The sequence below is a fragment of the Coenobita brevimanus genome, chromosome 61 (genome assembly GCF_032717465.1).
Source record: "Coenobita brevimanus isolate Jiangsu-jjx chromosome 61, ASM3271746v2, whole genome shotgun sequence".
Classification (NCBI taxonomy): domain Eukaryota; kingdom Metazoa; phylum Arthropoda; class Malacostraca; order Decapoda; family Coenobitidae; genus Coenobita; species Coenobita brevimanus.
The window spans coordinates 35,319,597-35,347,034 of record NC_137014.1 but is presented as its reverse complement, the minus strand read 5'-3'; the positions used below and the strand labels follow the sequence as shown (position 1 = coordinate 35,347,034).

Genomic DNA, 27,438 nt, shown 5'->3' with positions numbered 1-27,438 from the left:
AAGAGGGAATGTAAAGTCACCCGTTGGCAGAAGGAAGAGGAAAGACGAAGGAAAGAAAGACAGAAAAGGAAGGAAAGAAGACAGGAAAGGGCAGACACCCCAAGGAGCACTACGTCGAGTGAGTGGATGGTGAGTGCCCCCACCTACCACTGAGAGCATTTAGTACAGATGAAATTATTTTTAGCAGAGCAAAGAAAAACCTTAGCACGATTCCGGGCAGAAACATAAACAAGATGTGATTCAGGGGTGGGTTGGCTCTGGTGCCTTTTACAGGCCCTCTCCTTGTTGTGGACAGCATTAGAACAAGTGTAATTAAATCAAAGCTTTCTTGCATTAGTCAAATGATATATAAGCAGGAGTAGGTGAGAATGAGAGGGCAAAGGAAGGAGTATGTATAGTTGTGAGTAAAAGATGGAAGAGGAGCATAAGACAGTATGGATCAGTTGGGTCAAGGATTGTGTGGGTAAAGTTGAAAGTTGGAATACAAATGTGGGTGATTGTGTGTGTGTATGCGCCAACACAAGATTGTGCTAGAAGAGTGAGAGAAGAGTTCTGGACAAATGTAGAAGTGTGCATGGAAAAGTTTGGAAGGAATGAGAGAGTGTTTTTGATTGGTGATATGAATGGTAAAGTTGGGAATGTGAAGGTAGATGGAATAGTTGGTGAGTGGGGTGTGCCTGCTGAGATAGATGAGAATGGGAGTGCGTTAGTGGACATTTGTGCTGGGAGGGGGTTGGTGATAGCCAATACCCTCTTCAGGCATAAAATGATCCACAGGTATACATGGCGAGTGATGAGAAGGGTGGGTGGTGAACTCAATGAAAGGAAGGCAATGATTGATTATGTGTGTGTGGATGAAAGGATGCAAAGATGTGTAATGGATGCAAGAGTTTATAGAGGTTCGGGGAGTGGACTTTCTGACCACTACTTGGTGGAATCAGGGTCCAATTAGAATGAAGAAATAGAAGAACGGAAAGACGAGAGGAAGGAGTAGTTGCAAAGAGAGTGGAAAGGTTACAAGAGGATGAGAAAAAGGCAGAGTATAAGAGAGAAGTGGAGGAACGATTGGGCAAATATGAATTGGAGCAGATGGGAGACGTGGAAGGTGTGTGTAGGATATTTACAGAAGAAATATGTGCAGCATGTGATGTGGTGTGTGGAAGGAAGAGAAGACGGAGGGGGGTGCAAGGAACAGTGTGGTGGACTGAAGAGGTGAGACAGGCTGTGGCACAAAAGAAGAAAGCATACAATGAATGGATGAGAAACAGGGGCGTGGAAGAAGTTGAGAGGCGGAAGAGAGAGTTATATGTAGAAAGAAAGAGAGAGGTGAAAATATTAGTAAGAGAGAGTAAGAAGAAAGTGGATGAGGAATTTAGAAGGAATTTGAGTGTAAAGTGGAGGGACTGTAAGAAAATGTTATGGAAAGAGGTGAAAAGAGTAAGACAGTGTGGAAGTGAAGTTAGCAGGGGAGTGAAAGATAAAAATGGTAGATTACTAGTGGAGAAGGGAGAAAAAGTGAGCAGATGGAGAGAACACTTTAAGGAATTGTTGAACGTAGAGGATGGAAGTAATGAGAATATAAGTGGCTGGAGAATGGCTGGGAGAAGGAGGGAGGTGTGAAGACAGGAAGAAATCAGTAGGATAGAAGTTGTGGAAGCAATGAAGAAAGTTAAATCGGGGAAACCCCCAGGAATTGATGGAGTGTGTGGTGAAATGCTGAAGCATGGGGGAGAGATAGTAGTAGAATGGATGTGGAAGATGTGCAGATTGGCCTGGGAGGAAGGTAGAGTCCCGGAGGACTGGAAGTCAGGTATAATTATTCCCCTGTACAAAGGAAAAGGGGAAAAAGAAGTGTGTGGTAATCATAGGGGCATTTGTCTTCTTAGTATAATAGGAAAAGTGTATGGTAGGATACTTATTGACAGAGTTAGAGAAAGAACAGAGAAATTAGTTGGAGAAGAACAGGGAGGCTTTAGGAAGGGAAGAGGTTGTGTAGATCAGATATTCATTCTCAGGTCTTTAGTGGAAAAGTTTCTAGAGAAGGGAAAGAAGTTGTATGCAGCTTTCATGGATTTGGAGACAGCATATGACAGGGTGGATAGACAAGGATTGTGGAAAGTATTAAGAATATATGGAGTAGATGGGAAGTTGTTGAATGCTGTGAAGAGTATGTACGATGGTGCGAAGGTTGCAGTGCGTGTGGATGGTGAACTAAGTGAATTTTCCTCTTTGAAAGTTGGGTTGAAACAGGGATGTGTCATGTCTCCATGGCTGTTCAATCTGTACATGGATGGGGTAATAAAAGAGGTACAAGGTAGGGTAGTGGATGTTGGAGTGGCCCTGGTGTGAGAGGATAGTGTTTGGAAACTCCCTGTACTGTTGTTTGCAGATGATACTGTGTTGTTGAGTGAAGACGAAGGGGAGCTGCAAGGCTTGGTGGATGAGTTTGGGAGAGTGTGTAAGAAACGGAATCTAAAGGTGAATGCAGGGAAGTAAAGTGATGGTCTTTGAGACGGGTGAAGTCAGTGAATGTACAGCGAGGTTGGATGGTGAGGAATTGGAAAATGTGAGTACGTTTAAGTACTTGGGTAGTGTGATGAGTAAGGATGGAGGTTTGGAGGGTGAAGTGCTTGAAAGGGTACAGCAGGGAAGAAAGGTTGCTGGTTCTTTGAAAGCAGTGATAAGAAACAGGGAAGTGAGCATGCAAGTGAAAAAGTTACTACATGAGAGTATTGTGATACCAACTCTAACATACGGAAGTGAAGCTTGGACGTTGTTGGAAGGACACAAGTCATGAATGAGAGCAGTGGAAATGAGTTATTTAAGAGGAGCCTGTGGAGTCACATGGAGAGACAGGCTGACGAATGAGGATATAAAGGAGCGTTGTGGTGTTGATGTGGATGTGATAGGAAGCGTTATGAGGAACACACTGAGGTGGTTTGGCCATGTGGAGAGGATGGAGGGTGAAAGACTGACGAAGAGAGTGTATGTGAGTGAGGTGGAGGGAGGAGGAGGGAGGGGGAGGCCGAGGATGAGATGGAGGGATGGGGTGGAGAGGTATATGAGAGAGGGGGGTGTGAGTTGGGAGCAGGGCAGTGAAATGGCAGGGGACAGGGCGACTTGGAGGCGATTTGTTTGTGGCCACCCCAAATGGGATTGAGGCGTCTGGCAATAGATACATAGATAGATATGAGAAGGGAATATATGACCCGAGAGAATAACCTCCGTAATGCGCAAGGCACACAGATGGCTCCTGACCATGGAAGTAATAAGCTATCTATCTATCTATTGCCAGACATCATAATCCCCTAAGGGATGGCCATTTGACTTTTAAGTTATTTGTTTCATGGGGAGGGGCACTAACCCTTCACCACCCCACTTGTTGACATGTAGGGAGCAGGTATTGTTTGGTTATGGGTTGCCACCCAGGGTTATAAATGGTATCTTAGCTTACAGGAAACCATTTGGCTTGTCACTCAATGTAAAGCCACCTGTAAAGGAATGAAAAGCAATAAGAAGTGACAGGAAAGATGAGGGAAACAGGAAGAGAGGTGGGCAGGCACAGAAAAAGAATGATAAAGGCTAAGAAAGAAGTGGGCAGCACTACATCAAGTGAGTGGATGATGGTTGCCACCACCTACCACAAAAGCAATAATCATACCATTCCATGGAAAATCAAAGAAGTACTGCTTGAGGGCCTCCCAATCTGCAGCTCCAAAGTGCCACAGACAACGTTTCTTTGGAGGGTCCGCAGGCCGTACCGGAGCGATAGGACAGGTTAAGATAATGAGGTTGTGATCGGAGGAGCCCAACGGAGAGGAAAGATTAACAGTGTAAGCAGAAGGATTAGTTGTAAGGAAGAGGTCAAGTATGTTGGAGCTCTCTCCAAGATGGTCAGGGATACGGGTAGGGTGCTGTACAAGCTGCTCTAGGTATTTAAGGATAGAAACGATGTAGGCTTATTCTCAAGGTGGATCAGTGAAAGGAGAGGAGAGCCAGAGGTGGTGGTGAACACTGAAATCTCCTAGAATGGAGATTTCAGAGAAAGGAGAAATGGACAAAATGTGTTCCATCATAGAAGTAAGATAGTCGAAGAATTTTTCATAGTCAGTAGAATTAGGAGATAAGTAAACAGCGCAGATATATTTAGTCAGAGAATGACAAGAAAGCCGAAGCCAGAGAGTAGAGAATTCAGAAGAATCAAGTTCAGGAACATGAGAGCAAGATAAATCGTTCTGTACATACCGTATACACAACAGCCACCTTTGGCTTTGAAATGAGTACAGAGAAAGTAGGAGGAAACAGAAAAGGGTTTGCTGTCAGTTGCTCAGATAGCTGACTCTCTGTCAAGAAGAGAAGGTGAGGTTTAGAGGAGGAGAGGTGGTGTTCGACAGAGAAAAAGTTAGAGGAAAGGCGACGAATGTTGCAGAAATGAAGAAGTGAGTGAGACAGTGGTTCCAGGCATCTCTCTGAGTTGTCACCGGGAGAGGGGCGGATGGTGGGGGAATTTATGGTCCCCCCCCCCTCTGGGGACTCTGAGGCATGATTTATTGATGCCATTTTTCCTTTTTTAATTTTGAAAAGGTAGTGTAGCGTGTACTGTGTATGTAGCTGGGTGTTGACAGTTAGAGAAACATGTATAGGAGAGCATGCTGGGCTACTCTCTCTGTTACTGAAGCACTGAAAAAATTCAGCAAAGGGGGATGGTCAGGAACTAGTCCTAAGGGCTGATGAAACGGGAGCTCCAGCTCTCCCTGTCATCAGCTCTCCATCCACCTTGGGAGTACTGCCCTGCTTGACTGGTCCTACAGTCTACTCCTATGTGATGTTTGCTGTCTTATTTTTTAGCAATGGCATTGTTTGAGGATAACATTACCTATGATGTTTCTGTGTCAGTCTCTATTGACTGAGTAAGGTATATGAGAGTTTGGGTCTGGAACACATCTCTGGCTTTTCTTCAGTATCCTATGGGGAAAACTGCTTCGGTATCCTACATACCTACTGACCGAACACTCCTACTGGTACACAACACTGCCAGATATCGGGGTATGGGTGTACTGTGATAGTAGCAGTGAGTTCATGTTTGTTCATTCTTGTATGCATATGTTACTGTAGAACAAACACAAATAAAGAAATAAAGTAAGATGTGAGTATAGATATTTACAAGACGGCATGCTAATGGAGCAAGCCTAGCCTTCCTTATGGTGTCAGTTATAGTGATGCTGGTTGTTTGCTCATTATCTTATACACATATTATTGTAAAACAAACACTTGCAAACAACGAGACTAAAATGAATAAAACAGCACAAAAAATAATGTCAAAAATAAAGAGTATAAACATTTATGCAAACTGCCTCTTTTTTCACACGTTTTTGTGGTGTTAGTACAGTAATAGTGATGCTGGTCGTCTGCTCACTATTTTATACATATATTTTTGTAGAAGAAACACTTGCAAACAAAGAGAGACTATAATAAACAAAATAGCACAAAAAATAAAACTGAAAGTACAGAACGAGTATAAACACTTACACAAACTGCCCATGTTTTTTCAAGTGTCATTGTACATTCAGTTAGAGGCAGTACTGTACTGGTAATGCTGGTATGCTAATCAACTTTATATGCATATATCCTTATAGAAAAATCATCTGCAAACAATTTTATACAAAAATGAATAATTTAGCACAAAAAATAAGGTCAGAAATAAGAAAAGTATTTAAAAACATGCAAGTAACTACACGCTGACTGGCAACCGCCAGCTGACCTTGAGGTGTCGCGAGGCACAAGCACAGAGCCGGCCAAAGTGTTAATTTGTTTTTCCTTGCTGCTATACTTTCCCTAACATGAAGGTTTGAAAACAGACTATTTGGGGAAAATTGTCTGTAGTGAGAGGACACTCCCACTATAAATTACATGGCATTTCGGGGGTTAAAAATCTTATCACACTGCTTTGTAATGTCAGATACTGTCAAGTTTCTAACACATAACTGTCTGTAAGAACACAGCCAAGGATAATTAGTGTATTTATTCTAGTTTTAGTCTGTACAGAACTTTGGAATACTTCCATGTTTTCATGTCATACATGGTTGTGCTTCAATCACCACAATTGTCTCACAATACATGTACACACACTACATACTTGTGCCTGGATTGTCATGTTGCATTATTTATTTCACAGCAAGACACTAATCTGTAAATTTAGGATATCTTTTTATAGCCACAGTTATAGTGAATCTGAATATGATTAAATTGAATCAATGAGTAAATAGTTTCTTGATCACAAGCAAGAGAGGAAACTTTAATTATGGGTGACCAGATGCTTTATAGTAAGATCAGTATCAGCTGAGTGTAGCTGTCAATTTTAGATGCTAAAGTCTGCTGTCATTTCTGAGCTAATTTTGGGATATAAAAATGATAGTTTTCATACATTATGGTATACGAACTTTAGATGTTTCCAAACTTCAGACATTTGAATTTTCAAGGTTGCCATGTACTGAAAAGTATCATTATCTTTACTTACAAGAGACAAATTATAACAGTTGTGTTATGCACACATTGGAGAACGGGATTCCTCCAATAAACTAATCAGCACATACTACACAGCTCACATTAAAGGTATTTCTAAACTATGAAAATAAGACAAGGACATCCAGGTGACAGTCCTTCTAAAGTTCAACTTTTTCAAAAGTTTGAACAGTGTGTGGACATAAGCACTTCAAATTTTTAAGGTTGCACTGTAATAAAATATTCAAATTTTCAAGGCTGCACTGTAATAAAATATTCAAATTTTCAAGGCTGCACTGTATTATAATATTTGTAAGTAGACCCCTTTCAATTACTGTACCATAATCATCCCTTAATGCTTTAGAGGGCAGGCATTTCCCTCAATAAAATAATCTGGTGGTGGCTAGAATGAAAATAAATTACAAAAAGTGGCACTGCTTTCGTGATGTTTCATGATTAGAAATCTCCAGCCAACTCTCAAGATAATTCAACCCTGTCCAAGAATTGAACAAACTTAGGCTGTCTGGACATTGCTACCCCTCACCCTGCCCTAGGGTGGGAAAGGAGGTCCGGATGATAGATGATGACAAGTGACCATCATATCACCCCTGTCTGATGTCCCGGAATACTAGATCATCATGCACCAATTATTTTAATGAAGGATTCTGGATAAACACTTATGAGAACCTCGTGTCCATAAAGAACATTATATTAAAACAGATGGCAAATGAGATATCATAACAGCCACACAAGTAACAATATGATATCCATGCTCCAGTTATATGCAGCATGCTAAAAGGAGAAACAAAGCTTTAGTAGGATGAACAGAAAATAATACATGTAATATGGAAATCTGAAAGGTAGAGCAGGGGAAGTAACTGAGGCATTTAGTTGGAGGTGGGTGGATGTTGGATGTGCGCAGGAAGTCAGGTGGCCTATAGACGAGGATCAGCCAAAATGATTGCCGAGAAGGATACACATAACAAGTTGTTTGGCAGGGTAGGGCAGATGGGTATGGTGATGTGGGTGTGTTGGCTGGGGAGAAATGGGTGGAATACATCATGAATGTAATAAGAGTCTGCGAAAGAATAACAGTAATGAAAAATGTTGTTCGGTGGAATTACGTTTGCCTTTATATTGGCGAATGCTCCAGAGGCAGGATTGGATGAGACAGAGAAAGATTCTAGGATGATTTAATATGTGTGGTATGTGGTATGAAGGATGATGAGATTGTAGTTTTGGGAGAGGACTCTACCCCTCCATGGCCGTGGGTCTGGAATTTTACGTGCGCCCCTGGCCGACAACGAGGCCATTTTCTGAAGTTTCGACAAATGATTTTTTTCCTTTACGATATTGAAGAGGAAGTTCTTATGCACCTGGCAGTACAAATTTCAGCTTCCTAGACCCATCCTGTGTCATGCAATCGAACACGGAAGTTGTGTAAATTTAGGCAGCTGATACTAGTCACACATAGGTATGGTAGTGACACAACATCACACTTTTTTTCTTTACCAAAAAACATTGTCAATGGTTCTGAAAAGGTGCGAAATAACTAAATATGTGTATTTTGAAGTTTTTCAGTACATGATATGCAAGGTTCGAATGTAAAAAAAAAATTATATTATGAATTTATTTTGCATTTTTCAGTGTTTAGGAAAGTGTGTAAGAAACAGAATCTAAAGGTGAATGTAAGGAAGAGTAAAGTGATGGTCTTTGAGACGGGTGAAGCCAGTGAATGTACAGCGAGGTTGGATGGTGAGGAATTGGAAAATGTGACTACATTTAAGTACTTGGGTAGTGTGATGAGTAAGGATGGAGGTTTGGAGGGTGAAGTGCTTGAAAGGGTACAGCAGGGAAGAAAGGTTGCTGGTTCCTTGGAAGCAGTGATAAGAAGCAAGGGAGTGAGCATGGAAGTGAAAAAGTTACTACATGACAGTATTGTGATACCAACTCTAACGTATGGAAGTGAAGCTTGGACGTTGTTGGAAGGACACAAGTCGAGAGTGAGAGCAGTGGAAATGAGTTATTTAAGAGGAGCCTGTGGAGTCACATGGAGAGACAGGCTGACAAATGAGGATATAAAGGAGCGCTGTGGTGTGGATGTGGAGGTGATAGGAAGCGTTAGGAGGAATACAATGAGGTGGTTTGGCCATGTGGAGAGGATGGAGGGTGAAAGACTGACGAAGAGAGTGTATGTGAGAGAGGTGGAGGGGGGAAGAGGGAGGGGGAAGCCGAGGATGAGATGAAGGGATGGGGTGGAGAGGTATATGAGAAGGGGGGTGTGAGTTGGAAGCAGGGCAGTGAAATGGGGGGGGACAGGGCGACATAGGGGCGATTTGTTTGTGGCCACCCTAAACAGGATTGAGGCGTCTGGCAACAGATAGATTGTGTTTACGGTAGTATCAACTTATTTTTAGTCCGGGTGGTGGAGTATGTTGGAAAAGAGAGGTGAGAGTGTCAGTTTTCAGACCTAAACGAGATAAACGTCATCCCTTGAGTGTACAGGCTGGACAGTGAGGGTTGAATTGCAAGATGACCTGCCATTCGCACCTTGATTGATTGATTAGCAGGAAGGGAGGGATGGCCTTTTCACCCACGAAAGCATCACGCGAACACAGAAAACTTGCCCGTAATGCTTGTAAAAGGCAAAAATTATGTAAAATGATTCAAAACAGTACAACAAACCTGAGCAAATAGGTGAAGATACCAAACATTATTATTATTTTTTTTTATGTCTTTTTTGTTCATTCCTATGTTTATTTATAATCGTAAACAGGGTGGTTGTGTGTGTCTGGCAAGGGAGGAGAAAGATGATATTTTCTCTCTGGGTTGAGATAATGGGTGTAACTACACGTATTTAGGCATGGCAACGAGTGCAAAAATCGTACATCCACTAATCATGGCAGCAGGTGGTGAACTGACAAATGAGGTGCGAGAGCATTAAGTGAAGGTCAGTCTCATGTCCCACATGTTCGTTCACTTCCCGAAAGTTTTCACAGTTTTATATAAGTCACACTGCATCAAATGATCCAAACCAGTACAACAAATCTGAGCAAATAGGTAAAGATACCAGGACAAAAATTGTACTGTATTTTTCTCTTATTATCATGTCTTTTTTTATTTGTGTCTATATCATTTCATAATCATAAACAGGGTGGTTGTGTGTGTTTTGCAAGAGAGGACAAAGATGATTTTTCTGTCCGAGTCAGGATAATGGATGTAGTTGTGCTTGTTTAGGCATGGCCAGGAGTGAAAAATTTGAAAATCCACTCATTACAGCAGCAGGCTCTGAACTGCTTGATGACATATATGGGAGTGTAGTGTAGGTCAGTCTGAAGACATTCAGAATGCTCATTCACTTCCCAAAAATTTTTGCCACTTTTTATAGGCTGCGGCTAAGGCCATTTATCAGCTAAACGTCATTTGACGCCAGCGGCCACGGAGGGGTTAAAATGGTCATGAAGTGATGCAGCTCAAGGATATGAAGAAGCACATGGGGGACATGAATATGGTACAAGAAAAGAGGAAGGGGTGAGGATACTCGAGTTTGGGGAGGCAATAGACATGAATGTGTGCAACACACATTTCAGGAAACGAGAGAGTAGGTTGGTTACACATGAGTCTGGAGGAAATAGCCGATAGATAGACTATTTCACAGTCAGGAGGGCTGACATGAGGTTAGTGAGGGATGTTAAGGTTATAGGGAGCGAGAAGTGTGTGCTGCAACACAAGCCATTGCTATGTGACATCATGCTCAAGGAACAGGTGATAAAAAAGAGGACATATGTGTCTTGGAGGAGAATAAGGATGATGAAAAACAAGCAGTAAGGGATGCTCTCTAAACTGAGACGAATAGAGTGGTGGCTGAACAGGGAGCTGTTGACAGAAGTGTTAATGAACAGTGCAGAACCCTCAAGAACTACCTCGTGAGAGTTACTGATTCAATGTGTGGATGGACAAGGGGTCCCTCCAAGCCATAAAGTAGCTTGGTGGTGGGATCAAGGTGTAAAAGCTGTAGTTAAGGTGAAAACAAGGCTTTTTCTGGAGTGAAGAAAGGGTGGTAGCAGAGAGGAATACCTGGCTGCCAAGTGAAGGGCTAGAAGGGAGGTTTACAGGGCAAAGTCTAAATCTCAAAGACTTTTACTTGATAACCTATATAGTGGGGAAAGGAAGAATATATTTAAGGTGGCAAATTAGATGAAGAGGGAGAATAGGGACATCATAGGTGAAAAATGAGGAAAGAAAGGTAGTGATGAACAATGGGGATATTTATGACGCCTGGAGAAAGCACTACAAACAGTTCTTGAATGAGGAGTTTGACTGGGACAGGGAAGGTTTGGAGCCAGCAGATCCAGTGTTTGATCCTTGGCCTTTGATTGATAATGCTACTGTGAGCTGGGCAACAGGCAGGATGCAGGTGGGGAAGGCAGCAGGTGTGTCTGGGCTGACTGCTGAAATGTTAAAAGCCTCAGGAGATATAGGTGTGAGCTTAGTCAATGACCTGATAAACATGATTACAGTATACTTGAAAGTGTCGTCCCATATGACTGGCTGAACTATAAATGTGTGCAAGGGGAAGGATGATGCCCAGGAAAAAGGAAATTATAGAGACATAAAGCTTATGGACCATATAATGGAGGTAAAGGAGAGAGTTCTAGGAGGTACGATTAGAGAAAGTGAATACTGATGAGATGCAATTTTGGCTTATTCCAGGCAAAGGGACCACTGATGCATCATTCAATGTTTGACAGCTTCAGGAAAAATATACAGGAAAGAAAAAGGAACTGTATTTAGTTTTTATTGATTCAGAGAAGGCCTCTGACAGAGTCCCTAGAGAGGTGGTGAAGTGGGCAATGAGAAAGCTTGGGAGCAAGGAGTGGCTGGCTAGGATGGTTATGGCCAGTTGTGTGGGTGCTTGCACGGGTGAATGAAGTTTTGAGTGAGGAATTTTCTGTGAATGTTACTGTGCTGCAGGGGTCAGTCTTGGGCCCCTTGTTGTTTATTATGGTACTTGAAGCCCTCTCACGTGACTTCAGAAATGGATTCCCATGGGAGTTGTTGTATGCTGATGATTTGGTGTTGATTGCAGAGAATGAAAAGAAGCAGAGGAAAGATTTAGGAAATGGAGAGATGGTATGGGTTACAAGTGCTTAAGAGTAAATGCAGATAAAACAAAAGAGATTGTATCTACGGTCTGGGGCAATACTGACAAAGAAAAGGGGAAGTGACCATGTGCAATTTACCACAAGAGTGTGGGAAGTAATTCCATCCTGTGCAGTGTTTGTGATAAATGGGCACATCAGAGATGTAGTGGTATTAGAGGCAGACATTGACATTATGCTGATTTCACATCTGCGGTGTGTCTGGGAGAGCAAGTAGAGACTGCCAGGCACGAAAGAAATGAACTTGCCAGTGAGTCTCGTGAGTGTGCGAGAGTTTTGTTATTTGGGAGACATGTTATATGCTGGAGGTAGGGCTGGAGTGAGGAGTGGTTGGAAAGTGTAGTAGTAGTTGTTCCCTAGGCAGCCTGGCCGAACAGCTCCGATTCCATAAGGAAGGCCACAGCCGAGACCGGGCTTTCCCACAGAGCTCTCAAGGAGTGTATGTTGTGTTGTTGGCGTAGGTGATCATGTGCGATGCAATCTTCCATAATGTGCTTAATAGTATGGGGTGCTGTGTTACATCCTGGAGGGGCATCAGGAACGGAGTCATCCAGCCTCTTCTGATAACTTAAGAGGGCTGGATGATGCCCACATCTCAGCCTGGCCAGGTGGACCCTGTCCTCATGAGGGGGATAGGATTCAGAAGGTCGTTATCAGGAGGCCGTGCATGCAGCTGTGTGTTGCACTTAAGTGACTGAATGGAGAGGCAAGTGATTCTAGTATGGATATGCTTCTGGCAGCTGGTCTGAGGCAGGCGAGGGGGGAGAGTTGACAGTATTTGTGTATGATATCAAGTGCTGGGTGTTGTTTTGATGTTCCTTGGTGTGTGTGTGGATGTGCTGCCATATAGTGCAATGGATGTTGTGGGTTTGTGGAGGCTGCAGCGAGAATTTGGGTGCCTCTCATGTCTAGATGAGACTTCACTTTGAGGACTTTGGTTTCTTGATGTAGGTGGTCTGTGGGTGTAGTAGCTGTGCAGTCTGTGATTATCTTTAGGGCCTCATTCTATATGGTCCAGAGAGTGTTGTAGTGTGTTTCAGTGAGGTTAGGAGCATGAGCAGGGCTTGCATAATTCATCACTGAACATATATAATGTTTGTACTGTGGTGGTGGTTTCTTTGTTGCGTCCAAATGTTGTATGGACAAGTGACCTCAAGGCATTGTGTCTTGGTGTTAATTTATCTTTAATGTTTATGATGTGTTGTTTAAATGACACTGACGTATTGTATGTTACACCACGGATTTTGTGTGTGTGTGTGTGTGTGTGTGTGTGTGTGTGTTCTTACCTAATTGTTCTTACCTAATTGTATCTTTACAGGAATGAGTCAAGCTCGTACTGTCCCGTGTCTTAAACCATATTTATCGTACATATCCTTAAATTTGTGAATTGTTTTGGCACACACTATTTCATTCGGTAGTGCATTCCATTGATCAATTGCTCTGTTTGGGAAACTGAATTTCCTTACGTCTTTATCACCTCTCTTCTTATGCAGTTTTTTGCAGTGTCCTCTTGCTGATGCTTCTCCATATGTTAAGTAATCATTTATGTCTATTTTCTCCTTTCCTGATATGCATTTATATAGCATTATCATGTCACCTCTTTTCCTTCTCTCCTGTAGTGTTGGTAGATTCAGTTTATTTAGTCTTTCTTCGTAGCTTAGGTCCCTTAAGCTTGGTATCTATCTTGTAGCGGCCCTTTGAACTTTTTCAATCTTGTCTATGTGCTTTTTGAGATGAGGACTCCAGACTACTGATGCATATTCCAGGGTTGGTCTAATGAATGATGTTATTATCCTTCTTAGCATGTCTTCATTTATGTATGTGAATGCTATTCTCATATTTTCAAGCAGTGTATACATGTTCCGTACCTTCTCGCTGATGTGGTCAGCCGGAGATAGTCTGTTATTGATAATCACACCTAGGTCTTTCTCTCTTTCTGATGTGTTTAGGGTTTTATTTCCTAACTTATAATCCCAATCAGGTCTTTTTCCACTTTTACCAAACTTGATTACATGACACTTGTCCACATTGAATTCCATTTGCCATGTACTACTCCATTCATGAAGTTTATTTAAATCTTCTTGTAGCTCTTTGTATTACAAGAGTCTGTGTTAGTAATTCTCCTTTGTATTTTTGCATCATCTGCAAACATATTCAGATAGCTCTCATTTCCAGTGTTACTGTTTATATCATTTATATACACTAAAAACAAGATTGGTGCCAGCACTGAACCCTGTGGTACTCCACTAGTCACTTCTTTCCATGATGAGTAGTTTCCTCTTAGTACTGTCCTCATTTCTCTTTTTATGAGAATGTCTTGCATCCAACAAAACAGTTTGCCTCGAATTCCTCCTTGATGGTACAGTTTCCATAAAAGTCTTTGGTGTGGTACTGTGTCAAAAGCTTTCTTGAAATCTAAATAGATACTGTCCACCCATCCTTCCCTTTCCTGTATTGTGTTTGTTACTCTGTCATAGTAGCTCAACAGATTAGTAACACATGATTTTCCTTTTCTGAAACCAAACTGTCTTTCTGTTATCATACTGTGTTCTTCTAGATGATTTACCCAAGCTTTTCTTATAAGTTTTTATAATACCTTGCTTACAACACTGGTCAGTGATACTGGTCGGTAGTTGAGTGGATTTTGTCTATTTCCTTTCTTGAATAAGGGGACAATATTTGCTTTTTCCAAATATCAGGTAGTTTACCTTGACTCAAGGATTTCTTGAAAATTAAAAATAATGGTTTACATAACTCCTTTGCACATTCTCGTAATACCCAACATGAAATTTCATCAGGACCACTTGCTTTTCCTCTGTCTAATCTACTTAACTCCTCCTGTATTACTTTTTCTGCTATTTGTATATCTGGTAGTATGTGTGGACATGCGTGTTCCACATAGTCCCTCTCAAAATTTTTTTCTTCTGTAAAAACTAATTGGAAATTCTTATTTAGTGCTTCACAAATATCTTTCTCTTGTGTATAAGTGATTCCCTCGTCCGTAATGGATTGTATTATATCTTTTACTTTAGTTTTGCCTCTGATACAGCTGTAAAACAGCTTTGGTTGATCACTACTTTTATTTATTATATCCTCCTCAAACTGTTTTTGGGCTTCCCTCCTTATTCTTGTATAGTCGTTTCTTGCCAATTTGTAATTATTGTACGCCCTTTCACTATTGTGTCTTCTGTATCTATTCCACAACAAATCTCTTCTTTCTTCTGATTTTTTACATTCTGTATTGAACCATTTCTGTATTTTCTTATCTGCTTCTTTGTGCTGTGGGATGTACTTCTGGACTCCTATTTCATAAAATTCACAAAATTTTTTATATACAGCATTTAAATCTTGTCCTCTAAGCTCATTTTCCCAATCAACTTCTAAGAAATACTTCTTTAGGTCTTGATAATTTCCCTTTTGATAGTTTAGGCTCTTTTTGTAACTATCATTGCTGTTTACTATGTCATATGCTATCCTGAAGTTATAATTTAGTACTGCATGATCGCTTTTGCTGAGTGGAGGGTGATATATCAAACTGTCAATATCATTTTCTTGCCTTGTAAATATTAGATCTAGCACTGAAGGTACATCAAGTCCTCTTTTTCTGGTGGTTTCCCTCACATGTTGCGTTAAGAAAAACTCTTGTACGAGATCCAGGAGCTTTTGGTCCCAACAGCTTTCTTGGCTATTTACAGTATATCTAGAGTATTCCAATTTATATTTGTATTGAAGTCCCCAGTTAGTATAATTCTTTCCGATTTCTCTTCCATTTTATGTAGCAATGATCTTACACTCTGAATTGTACTCTCTGCCAGGTCCTCATATTCGTCTCTTTCCCATGTGTTTGATCTGGGTGGCATGTACAAATTGGCTACAATTACTTTACCTTCAGATGTGTCGATCTCTACTGCAATCAGTTCTACTTGTGATGGTATATCTAGTTTTATTTCATTGACTTTTAGATTTTTCTTAGTTAATATTATAATTCCTCCTCCTTTTTTTAAATATCTGTCTCTTCTCCATATATTGTATTCCTCTAAGTTTAGTATGTCATTTGATATCCTTGGTATTAATTTTGTTTCAGTTAGGCATATTATTTGTGGTTCATTTTCTCTGACATAATCATTCATCTCTAGTAATTTAGATGCCATTCCATCCACATTTGAGTACATCAACTTTATCATCTTGTTTATATATTTGTCATGACATGGTTCTACTACCTTCCTCCTTTTTCTTCCATCCTGTTTGTGTACCACTTTCGTACCTGCAATCCTATTACAGTACTTTGTAAAAAAAAAATTCTTCTTGTCCTCTTCTGATCTTCCCTCATTTTTTGTTTTTGCTTCCTCCCTTTTCTCTTTCAGTAATTCCAGTTCCTCTTGTGTTAGGCATCTTTTTATCCATACATTTATGAACTCCTCTTTTTCCTTAAGATTCTTTGCATTTTTTAGTATCTCTTCCACAGTGTTTACACTCTGGAAAGTCACCTTTAGAGGTCTTGTCTTGCTTTTCTCGTATTTCCCTAACCTTTTGTGTTCCTCTATGTCTTTACTACAGATTTCCTCTGATACTTCTTTCAGTAAGCTCATTACATTTGCCATCTCCTTTTTGTCTCTTGTGATCTTGTTTTTAACTTCATCCTCTTCTATACCAGTGATTACTATTGATTTGTTTATCTCTACTGAATCTCTGACTAACTTTGGATTGTTTTGGATTATTCTTTTCCCCTCCTTTTTAATGCTTTTTTCCTCCACCCTTGTTTCTAAGTCTTTCTTTACTTTCACCATTTCTGCATACGTGATTTCTACATCATTTTTGTAGCTTTGCACAGCTTCATTCACCTGTGTTATCTTCTCCTCAATATCACTGCTCTGGTCAATAAGACTGCTAACTTGCCTAATTGTCTCTGTGTCATTTTTGAACTCTTCCATAACACTCTTGTGATTGACTACTGTACTTGCCATTTCACTAATTTTCTTCCTAAGTGTACTCAATTCCACGGTTAGTTCACTGATGGTTGTGTCTTTCTTATTGGCCTCCCTTCCTAGTTTTTCTATTTCTTCCTTTTGCAAGTGCATCTGCTTCTTTATTTCATCAATTTCATTTTGGAAAGCCATTTCTAGTTTGTTTACACGTTCAACCAGTCTATTGTGGGTCTCTACTTCAACCAGTTCTAGGTAGAAATCATCATTTTGCTTTTTACCTTTATCCCTTTCCTTTTCCAAATTTGTTTTACTGAAGTATGTATCCATTTTGCAATACTTAAAGTGCAAAGCATATACTTACAATGTCCGTCTTGTTGTAAACAAACCTCAGAGATGACTCAGCGTATTCTTTCGTCTTGGTTCTATTTCCTGTTTTTACAAGTCTTCTTGAAACTTATTATTTTTTTCCTTTTTATAATGAACAATCATTTAGTCTAACCTGGTACTGAGCTTGACTCATACAAAGATACTATTTGGGTAATGCCACTGGCCGTGATGATTTGGTATGGAGCGCCGGTGTCACACGTCCACCTAGATTGAATCCCTGTGTGTGTGTGTGTGTGTGTGTGTGTGTGTGTGTGTGTGTATTTACCTATTTGTAGTATACAGGAATTGAGCAATGCTCGTGTTGTCCTGTCTCCATATCCACCTTTATCTAGTCTACCTTTACACACATGAATGTTTTTCTCAGGCACCACCTTTTTCTCAAAGTCGTTCCAAATACTTATGTATTTACCTAATATACCTAATTGTGCTATACATGAAATGTGCTATGCTCGTGGGTTCCCATCGCTCTTTCTCAGTAAGTCAAATTTAGCTTTAAACTCGTATAAATTTTTAGACTGGACGATCTCTTTGTCCAGGCTATTCCATAAGTCTATACTTCTGTAAGGAAAGCTATATTTCTTGATATCCTTTAAGAAGCTTGACTTTTTCAATTTCATTCAGTGTCCTCTTGTTGCTCTCTTATCCCATAAAAACAGATCTTCCCGGTCAATTTTATCTACTCCCACCATGGTCCTGAACACTGCAATCATGTCTCCCCTCTTTCTCCTTTCCTCTAAGGAAGGCAAATCCAGCTTTTCCAGCCTCTCTCTGTATGACAGATCTGCCAGACTGGGGACCATCTTGGTTGCTGTTCTTTGTATTCTCTCAATCTTGTTTATATCCTTCTTTTTTGTGTGGGGACCACACTACCATTGCATATTCTAACCTGGGGCAGATTATGGCCACTATCAATTTTTTCATCATCTCCTCATCCATATAATGAAATGCTACTCTTATGTTAGTCAAGAGTTTATAAGTCTCTCTAACTATATTGTTAATGTGATTTTCAGGTGACAAACTATCTTGTACCAGCACTCCCAAACCTTTTTCTTCTTTCAATTTTGTGATTAATTCATTACCCAACAAATAATTCAGTGATGGCCTCCTGGTACTTTTACACATTTCCAATATTTTACATTTCTTTACATTAAATTTCATTTCCAATGTCCGGCTCCAATCATGTATCCTATCCAGATCCTCCTGCAGCATTTTACAATCCTCCTCAACCTCTACCTTCCTCAAGATCTTTATATCATCAGCAAACAGACTTGCATAACTGTTCACTCCATCTACCATATCATTTACGTAAATTAGGAACATTACTGGCGCCAACACCGAGCCTTGAGGGACTCCACTTGTTACTTTCCTCCATCCAGACATCCTATCCTTTATTACTGTCCTCATTTGTCTGTCTCTCAAAAAGTCTCTCATCCATTCCAGGAGTTTCCCCTTCAGTCCTCCTATACACAGTATATTCTAGTTTCCACATTAGTCTCTTATGGAGTACCTTCTCAAAGGCCTTCTCTAAGTCTAAGTACAGAAAATCCACCCAACCATCCCTCTCCTGTACCACGTCAATCGCCCTCGAGTAAAAGCTCAACAAGTTAGAAACACATGACCTTCCACTTCTGAATCCAAACTGACATTCAGCCAAAATGTTCACCTCCTCCAGATATTTTATCCATCTGTCTTTCAGGATTCTCTCGCACAATTTTGCGACCATGCTGGTTAAAGACACTGGTCTATAATTCAGGGGTTTTTCCCTGTTTCCTCCCTTATAAATTGGGACCACATTTGCCCTCTTCCATTCTTGTGGCACTTTCCCCTCTTCCAGAGAACACACGATTAAACTGTGAATTTTATCCGCCAGTTGTTCTCTGCATTCCTTCAGTACCCAATTAGAAATTCCATCAGGTCCTGGGGCTTTCCTTACATCCTGAGTTTCCAGTAATTTATACACTTCCTGTACCTCCACTTTTATATCTTTTATCACCGGTACATTTCTAATCACTCCCTCCCCTTCCACAAACTCTTTTTCATTAGTGAAAACCGATTGGAAACATTTGTTCATTATTTCACCTTGCATTGCTGCATCTTTATAGACCTCTCCTTTTACTTTCAGTCTGGTGATTCCTTCCTTTTGTTTCAGTCTGCCATTAACAAATCTATAAAACAGTTTGGGTTCATCCTTGCATTTGTCTATTATACCTTTTTCAAAATTCCTTTCTTCTTCTCTACGTATTCTTGTGTATTCATTTCTAATTCTTTTATATTCTTCCTTTGTTCTGTTGTTACCTCTCTTTCTCCAATTGTTCCACGCCTTATCTCTCTCTTTTTTTTTGCTATCATACAACTTCTATTAAACCATTCCTTTTTCCTGTTTTCTTTCCCTCTTACTCTTGGAACAAATTTTTCCACTCCCAAATTATAGAGGTCTAGAAAGATATCCCACTTCCTCTGTATCTCTCTTGTTTCTCTGAATTTTCTCCAATCTGCATTTTCAAAAAATTTTCTCAATCCTGTAAAGTTTGCTTTCCCAAAGTTGTATCTTCCCTGTCTATGATGCTTGTCTCTTGGCTCGACGTTCCCTGTTATCATCTGGAACTCAATGACCACATGATCACTTTTTCCTATAGAACAGAGATATTTCAATGATTCTATTACATCGGGTTCTTTGGTAAACAGTAAATCTAACCTTGCTGGTGTGTCCTCACCTCGAAACCGTGTCTCTTCTTTGACCCATTGCGTAATCACATTGTTCATTTTTATACAGTAACCCCTCCAATATCCGGATCAATAGAGCCATAGGCAGGTCCGGATAGTGGTCCTGTCCGGATATTGGGCCCCAGCTTATGGACTAGTACTTATGGACCCTAACTCTGAAAAACACCTATACAACTCCCTCTGGACATGCATAGCACCTATTTAAGACCCAAATCACACCAATAAGGGACATAAAAGACTGAAATAAATGCAAAAGAACCATAAAATGAGGTTTTAGAGGTGAGTTTATACAATATTAAACATTCTGGGTACTTACAAGTCCCTTGGTCTTGGACTGGTTTGAACCGCCAGTTTGCAGTCCACAGTTAATCCTCTGCACTCTAAATTCTAATTTCTTAACACTGCACAACACTGTAAATTCCTGTGTGTTCTAGTGGCAAGGTATTGCAGTTTATTCACTGTTTATTCACAAAAAACAAGCACCTGTGGCTTGCACTGTTATGAGTATCTGCTCTCCATCGGAGTTAAGCTGTGACTGTTGATGTTGGTGGGGTAACAGAGTTGCCAGATCGCAACAGCCACATTACCAATCTCCTCAACTTTCATTGTCAAATATAACTTTTCATTACCAAATTCGTAAAGCAAGCATATATTCTTCACTAATTATATATACAAGTGGAAATACATGTAATCACTCTCCTTATAACTAACACCATGTTGATTATTTTCACACTATGTAGGGTAGCAGATTAATCAGAGAGAGCAAACAATCCACCATCTCCATCCTGTGTATCCTCATTCATGTGAAAAATCCATTTGGTAATGCATTATTCTAATGCATTACCAAACGAATTTTTCATTACCAAATTGGCCCACACTTGGTAATGAAAAATACCAAATGGCAACCTGACAGGGGAGGGGGGAGGGGGAGGAAGGAAGGGGTGAAGGGACCATGGTGTAACAGCTGTTTGGCGCCAGGCGGGAATTTCATATTATGGGAGGGAAAAAAGTCAGATTTTTTTCGAATTTTTTGCAGTTTTTGGCCCATTTTGGGAATATTGGATCCCAGGAGGATTATGTCCGGTTAGTGGGGATGTTCGGATATTAGGCGTTCAGATATTAGAGGGATTACTGTATTTAATAACATAGTGCCCCCACAAACCCTCGCCGCCTCCTGAGTACCATTCCTCCCAGTTCACCTCTTTACAGTTAAAGTCACCCACCAAAATTATATTATTGCTTTTCTCAATTCTATCTATCTATTGCCAGATGCCTCAATCCTGTTTGGGGTGGCCACAAACAAATCGCCTCCAAGTCGCCCTGTCCCCCGCCATTTCACTGCCCTGCTCCCAACTCACACCCCCCTCTCTCATATACCTCTCCACCCCATCCCTCCATCTCATCCTCGGCCTCCCCCTCCCTCTTCCCCCCTCCACCTCACTCACATACACTCTCTTCGTCAGTCAATTATTTTTTGTAAATAGCTAGCCATATCTGACAACATCTCCTGGTATTCGTCATCATTCCATGCTCTCGTCTTAGGGGGAACATACACTACCACCATATCTCTCTTAACATTCTCTCTAGTTTCTAATTTCATATATATCACTTCAGCCCTGCCTTCTCCCATTTCCACGGTATCTACATTTATGTTGTTCTTCACTGCTATCATCACTCCTCCTCCCGTTTTTTCTTTTCTGTGTGTGTGTGTGTGAGTGTGTGTGTGTGTGTGTTTTAGGGGAGTGTTGTTTATGGTGAGGTGTGGAATGTGACTGTGTTCTGCTGTCCAGTTTGTGAGAAGGGTCACTGTAGGTTTGGCTGGGGCTATTTTGAGCCTGTTTGTGGAGAACCATTCATGTAGTGTGTTGAGGTAAGGTTGGAGGATGTGTGCGGATGTGTTTGCGTTTTGGTGTGTACTGTACATCTAAGCGTTATGCTGTCTGCAAAGGAAGCTATGTGTATCTGTGGTGTGTGGGGTGTGGGTATGTCGTGCATGTATAGGTTAATGAGTGTAGGGGACAAAATAGATCCTTGGGGGATGCCATTTCTGAAGTTTCTGATGTTCGAAGACTGACTAGAAAATGTTACATATGCACATCTGCCTGGTAAGTAGTTTGCATGCCATCTTTTTGTGTTATTGTCCATGTTTGTGTTGAATATTTTGTTTGTGAGGTTGTGGCAGGGGATGGCATCAAAAGCTCTGCTAATGTCTAGCGTGACTAGAAGTGTTCAGTGTTGTGGTCAAGCTAAATTCATGCCATCAAAAGATCTCTGTGTAAGGTCTGTAAGAAGAGTGTTTGTGGAGTGTAGTGGTCTAAAACCATGTTGTGATGGGGCTAGGGGGGTGTGACGTGTAACTAGTTGTAATACCAGTGATTCAGTGACTTTGAAAGAGGTGCAGAGGAGTGTGATGGGGGTGTGTGAGGAAGGTAACGTGGAGTCTCTGTTGGGTTTGGGGACAGTGAAGATAATCCCATGCTTCCAGATGTTGGGTATTCTGTTGTGTGTGTAGCTGTAGCTTAATATGTTGGTGAGTGCTTGTATGCCTTTTGGTCCAAGATGTTTAAGGTGAATGTTGCTTATGTTGTCTGGTCCACAAGCAGATGAGTGCTTAAGGTTGCTAATGATGTGCTTCATCTGGCTGTGAAAGGTGCGAAGTGTGGGTCTGTGGAGAACTGTCTCTTACGTCGGAAGATATGTCGGTTGTCGTGACTGGGGTTTAGATGGCTGACATGTGAAAAGTGACTGATGAAATTGTTTGCTCGTTGTTTGTTTGAAGGTATGGTGTCTGTTGTTGTGATGACAGCATATGACTCTGTAGTGTTGCTGCTGGAGAGTGTGATGCTGTTAAGTGTTTTGCAGAGTTTGATGGAGTATGTTTTGTGGTCAAGTGTTTCGAGAAAATTATTCCAGTTTAGTGTTTGCTGTTTTGATATTTTATTGTTTATATGAGTGTTAATTCTTGTTTTTGTTGTACAGTGTCTTATGTATGGGGTGTTGGGGAGTGTCATAGTGTGTCCTGTTGACTGATGAGGCCTTGAATTTCTGGTGTGAAGTTGGTGTTGTGTCTATTTCTGTTGTCTCTAGGGATGTGTCTTTTGTCTGCATTTTGTATAACTGTACTGAAAGTGTGCACAGTGGTGTTGATGTTTGTGATGGATGTACTGTTTGATGTTTGAAAATGCTGTTCTGTTTCAGCTGTGAAGGCCTCCCAGTTGGCTCTCTTATAATTAGTGTACAGTATGTGTGTCTGTGGCCAGCTGGGGTGATTCTGGTTTTGGTATTGATGATGATTGGGAGGTGGTCAGGGCCAAGGGTTTTGACCACTCTCCAGGATATTGTGCGGGCGAGGTTTGGGGAGCAAAAGGTGATGTCTGGGGATGATGGGAGGAAGGAGGCTTGGTGTGGGATATGGGTATGTTGATGGAAATTATTCGGTATGGACAGATTATCTGTTTGGGATTGTAGTACCAGCCCTCTGCCTGTGTCAGGGTTGCTGACATGCCAGGCCGACGCCTTGGTGTTGAAATCACCACCCAGGATGATGTTGAGTATGTTTGTGAATATGGTGTATTTGTGGAGAGTAATTGTGGTACTGTGGGGGACGATTGGGGCAGAATGTATGTGTTGGCGATTGTTATACAGTATGTGATTTGTTACTAGAGCACATTTTAACTGATGGTATTTCTGTTGTGGTGTCATGTGGGGGGAGAAGTTACTTTGTATGTGCACTGGTATCTGAAAAGTTGGTGGATTTGTGTACCAGGGTGATGAGTCCACCGCCACCGCCGTCGGCCCGGTCTTGTTTAATGGTGGTGAAATTATTAAATGTAGATGTCTTTTGTATTCTGTGTAGTTTTGTTTCTTATAAGATGGCAATATGTATGTTTTGTTGTTTGATGATTTGTGTGAGTTCTTGTTTTTTGGTGTTTGTGCCATCTATGTTTAACTGAAGGATGTTTTTGTTGTGTGTGATATGTGTTGGGTGCTGCAGCACAGGAGGGAGGTGGTGGTGTGGGTGGAGGGGAAGGAGTAGGAGAAGGTTGTGATGGACGTAAGGGTTGGGGTGGAATGGGAGGGGTTGGGGAATTGGATGGTTTGGGAAGGATCGGTAGGTTAGGCTGTGGAGGTGTTGATGAAGTAGGAGTAGGGTTGGTGGGTGGGGGGAAGGAGCATAAGGAGCAGGTCCAGATGTCTGAGAATGTTTTCTGGATGCAAGTGTTGTGCAGGTGTAATGGATCTAGTTCTTGCAGGAATTCCACTGAACTGAACCCTTTGTCTGTCGGCTCAAAGTGATAGGTTTTGAGCATGTTGGACATATGTATTTGTTGGTGGGTCCTGGATTGCTCTCAATGTCCCCGGCTAGAGGAAGTCGTCAAGAAATGACCACCAGGAAGTCATTTCTTGGTGTAGGAAAAACGGTGTTGTTGTGTGTGCTGTGTTGAGAGGTGTGGTACTTGTTCGAGCGACCGAAGCCACTCCCAGGTTCTTGGGCCCTGTGAGGGGCCGGGGGGGTTTGCGGTGGTTTGGCCCCCATCCTGTCCTCTTCTGCTTCAACAGCCTCTTGGGGGTAGACCCACAGCAAACGCCGCTGCTCCAGGTCCGGCTGGAAGAAGTTCAAAGAGCTGCTGCCTCTCCTGACACTGAAAGGGCTCTCCCTCCATGCTAAGGGATCTTTGTATGCAATATGTGTTAAGAGTGTAGGGCTGTATGGTAGTGAGACCTGGCCAGTAAAGGAAAAGGATATTCGCAGACTCAAATGTACAGAAATGGCAATGATTAGGTGGATGTGCAGTGCGTTCCTGAGTGCAAGGCCTGGGGGGCCTAGGTTTAAGATAGAAGAGTTGAGAAGTAGGATGGGGATGGAGCGTATTGGTGTTGTGATGAGGAGGGGTAGACTGAGATGACACGGGCATGTGGAGAGGATGGGGGATGATAATTGGGTGCAGAAAGTGAGAAGTGTTAATGTTGGGGGTGTGGAGAGGATGGGGGATGATAATTGGGTGCAGAAAGTGAGAAGTGTTAATGTTGGGGGTGTGGAGAGGATGGGGGATGATAACTGGGTGCAGAAAGTGAGAAGTGTTAATGTTGGGGGTGTGGAGAGGATGGGGGATGATAATTGGGTGCAGAAAGTGAGAAGTGTTAATATTGGGGGTGTGGAGAGGATGGGGGATGATAATAGGGTGCAGAAAGTGAGAAGTGTTAATGTTGGGGGTGTGGAGAGGACGGGGGATGATAATTGGGTGCAGAAAGTGAGAAGTGTTAATGTTGGGGGTAAGGTAGAGAGAGGTAGACCGAAAAAGACATGGGATGAGATCACTGAGTGTGGCCTCAGGGATAAGGCACTAAATCAGGAAGCTGCTAGAGATCGAGCAGCATGGAGCGCTGCAATTACGTGACCAAGGCCAACACGTGCAAGCATGTTGGAGCCTTTAAAAACAAAATGAAACTAACATGATAACTTTACCATGAACTCTGGAACCTTACCTGTTAGCATCATGAGGGCAGAAGGCAAGTGCAATGGCACATCCCCCAAGTGTAGGGATAGTAAAGATGTGGGCTGCAGATGGGATGTTGTAGCCTTGGATAAGACGGTCCTGTCCAGTGGTGATGACATTATTTCCAGCTACATGCAAACTATACACGGCACGTGTATGGAGGTGGTGCAGCGCCTGATAAGGCAGACAGGAAAAGGTTAGACTGAACTACACAGATAACTATGGTTAGTAAAACTGATATTCCACTGATTGGTATGATTAAATGTTGAAGAAATGAATGGACATGTTACCTTAATGTTTTTTTTTTTTTTTTTTTTTTTTTTTTTTGCATATCACATACTAAAATGATCTTTATGGATTTTTTGTGTATATCATGTGCTGCTTTCATAAGCTTTTGTTTAAGTCTAAACAGTATGCATCTATACATCACAGGTTTAACCTATAGTATAAGGCTAAGCAATTTTGGTCATCTCCTCCTATGCACAAAAATAAAAGCATATTTTTTCCAAAGTTTATAAATCGTGCTTTCCTCTTGCTATCTGAAAAAGGACATCATTACTGTTTAAAGTAGTATGCAAAATCTGAGGTCTTGCCTCATTTTGGTTTTTCGTATCGTATTGTTTAACAATATGCTTGCATGCATCAGCCTTGGTCACTTAAGGGGAGCTCTCCACGTTGCTCAATCTCTGGCAGCCTCCCTATTCAATCCCTGATCCCTGACGTCACATTCTATGACCTTATCCCGAGTCTTTTTCCATCTTCCTCTCACAATCCTACCCCTGACATTCACACTTCTCTCATCCTCCATCCTCTTCACATGTCCAAACCATCTCAAACTATGTCTCCTCACCACAACACCAGTATACTCCGGTCTAACCCTTCCTCTCAACTCATTAATCATAAACCTCCTCCCTCAAGCCTCGCATTCAAGGACACATTATGCATCGATCTAATCACTGTCATCCCTGTACATTTGGGTTATGAATATCTTCTCCCTTTGCTGATCTAGTCTCACTACCATACAGCATTACACTCCTAACACATGCTGCATACAAAGATCCCTTAGCATGGAGGCAGAACCCTCTCAATGTCCGGAGAGGCAGCAGCTCTCTAATCTTCCTCCAATCACTCCTTACCCTAGCCAAAGAGCTAGCTAGAGCCCCACCTCCAGCACACAGCATGTCTGCTAAATAACAAAACTCTTCCACACACTCAAGGGACTCACCAGCAAGATCAATCCTTTCATGCCTGACAATCTCTAGAAGCTCTCCCGACATTCCACACACATGAAATCAGCATTACTTCATAGTCTACCTCTAATACCATGACATCTCTGATGCACCAACTTATTACATGCACTGCACAAGATGGAGCTGTTTTTTGCCCTGCAGATTTTAGAAGCTCAGAGAGGGTGGTGGGTCATTCCATCGTGAGGAACATTAAATTTGAAGACAAGTTACTGAAATACTCTTAGTTATATCTGCAAAAGTATGCAATATTAACAAATGGTTTTTCATCCACCCATCCATCATCCAATCCTACGTTGCCCCATGAGGAACGTAGGGGCCCGAGGCTAGGCAAGTTGGTCTTGACATTTAACATGAGATTTTAACAAGCTATATAACCAACACTTCACTCTACATCATACCACAGTAGGATTGTTTATATGTTTTAATTTGGATGTTACATAGATTTTTAAAAGTTGCAAGAGGAATGTTATTGCAATGCTAACCCTCTTTTAGTTGGCATAAGTAATTTCAGTGAGTCTATGATTTGACTGGTTCAATCAAGGAGTGCTTCATATAGATAAGAATCTTAACCATACCCAGCAACTTTGATTACCGCTAATAACTGATGTGCTGTTATAGAAAATATGATCATGAGATGTTACCAAAAAAGTGAAAACGTTACTTGTACAATTTTTATTGAAATATAATTTTACAATCAATTCTCTTTATGGTTACAGTAATTGTATCATCATCATCATCATCATTACCCAGACCTTCTTTTCCAGCCTAAGCCAGGGTGAGGACCAAAACTGTAATTATCACAAACATAAACAAAACGTGTACTGATGTGAAATTTACATACCGTAATAAACTAACCAGAGCGTGGTTGGTGCGGGCACTCACCATCCACTCACCTGATGTAGTGCTGCTCTCAAATGCCTCCCCGTTCCTTTCTTCCTTCCATCTTTCCATCCTTCCTCTTTTGGTTGTCCTTCCTTCATTCCTTCTGTCT

At 41.4% G+C, this 27,438-nt stretch overlaps 1 protein-coding gene across 1 annotated transcript in view; it reads right to left on the bottom strand.

Annotated features, from left to right (window-relative positions):
- The window catches only part of LOC145403746 (gem-associated protein 5-like), a 410,271-nt gene that overhangs the window by 250,263 nt on the left and 132,570 nt on the right, over nucleotides 1-27,438 (bottom strand). The window contains exon 8 of the mRNA XM_080275424.1: nucleotides 25,187-25,371. Within this exon, the coding sequence (XP_080131550.1) occupies nucleotides 25,187-25,371 (185 nt within the window). The remainder of the gene's footprint in view (nucleotides 1-25,186; nucleotides 25,372-27,438) is intronic.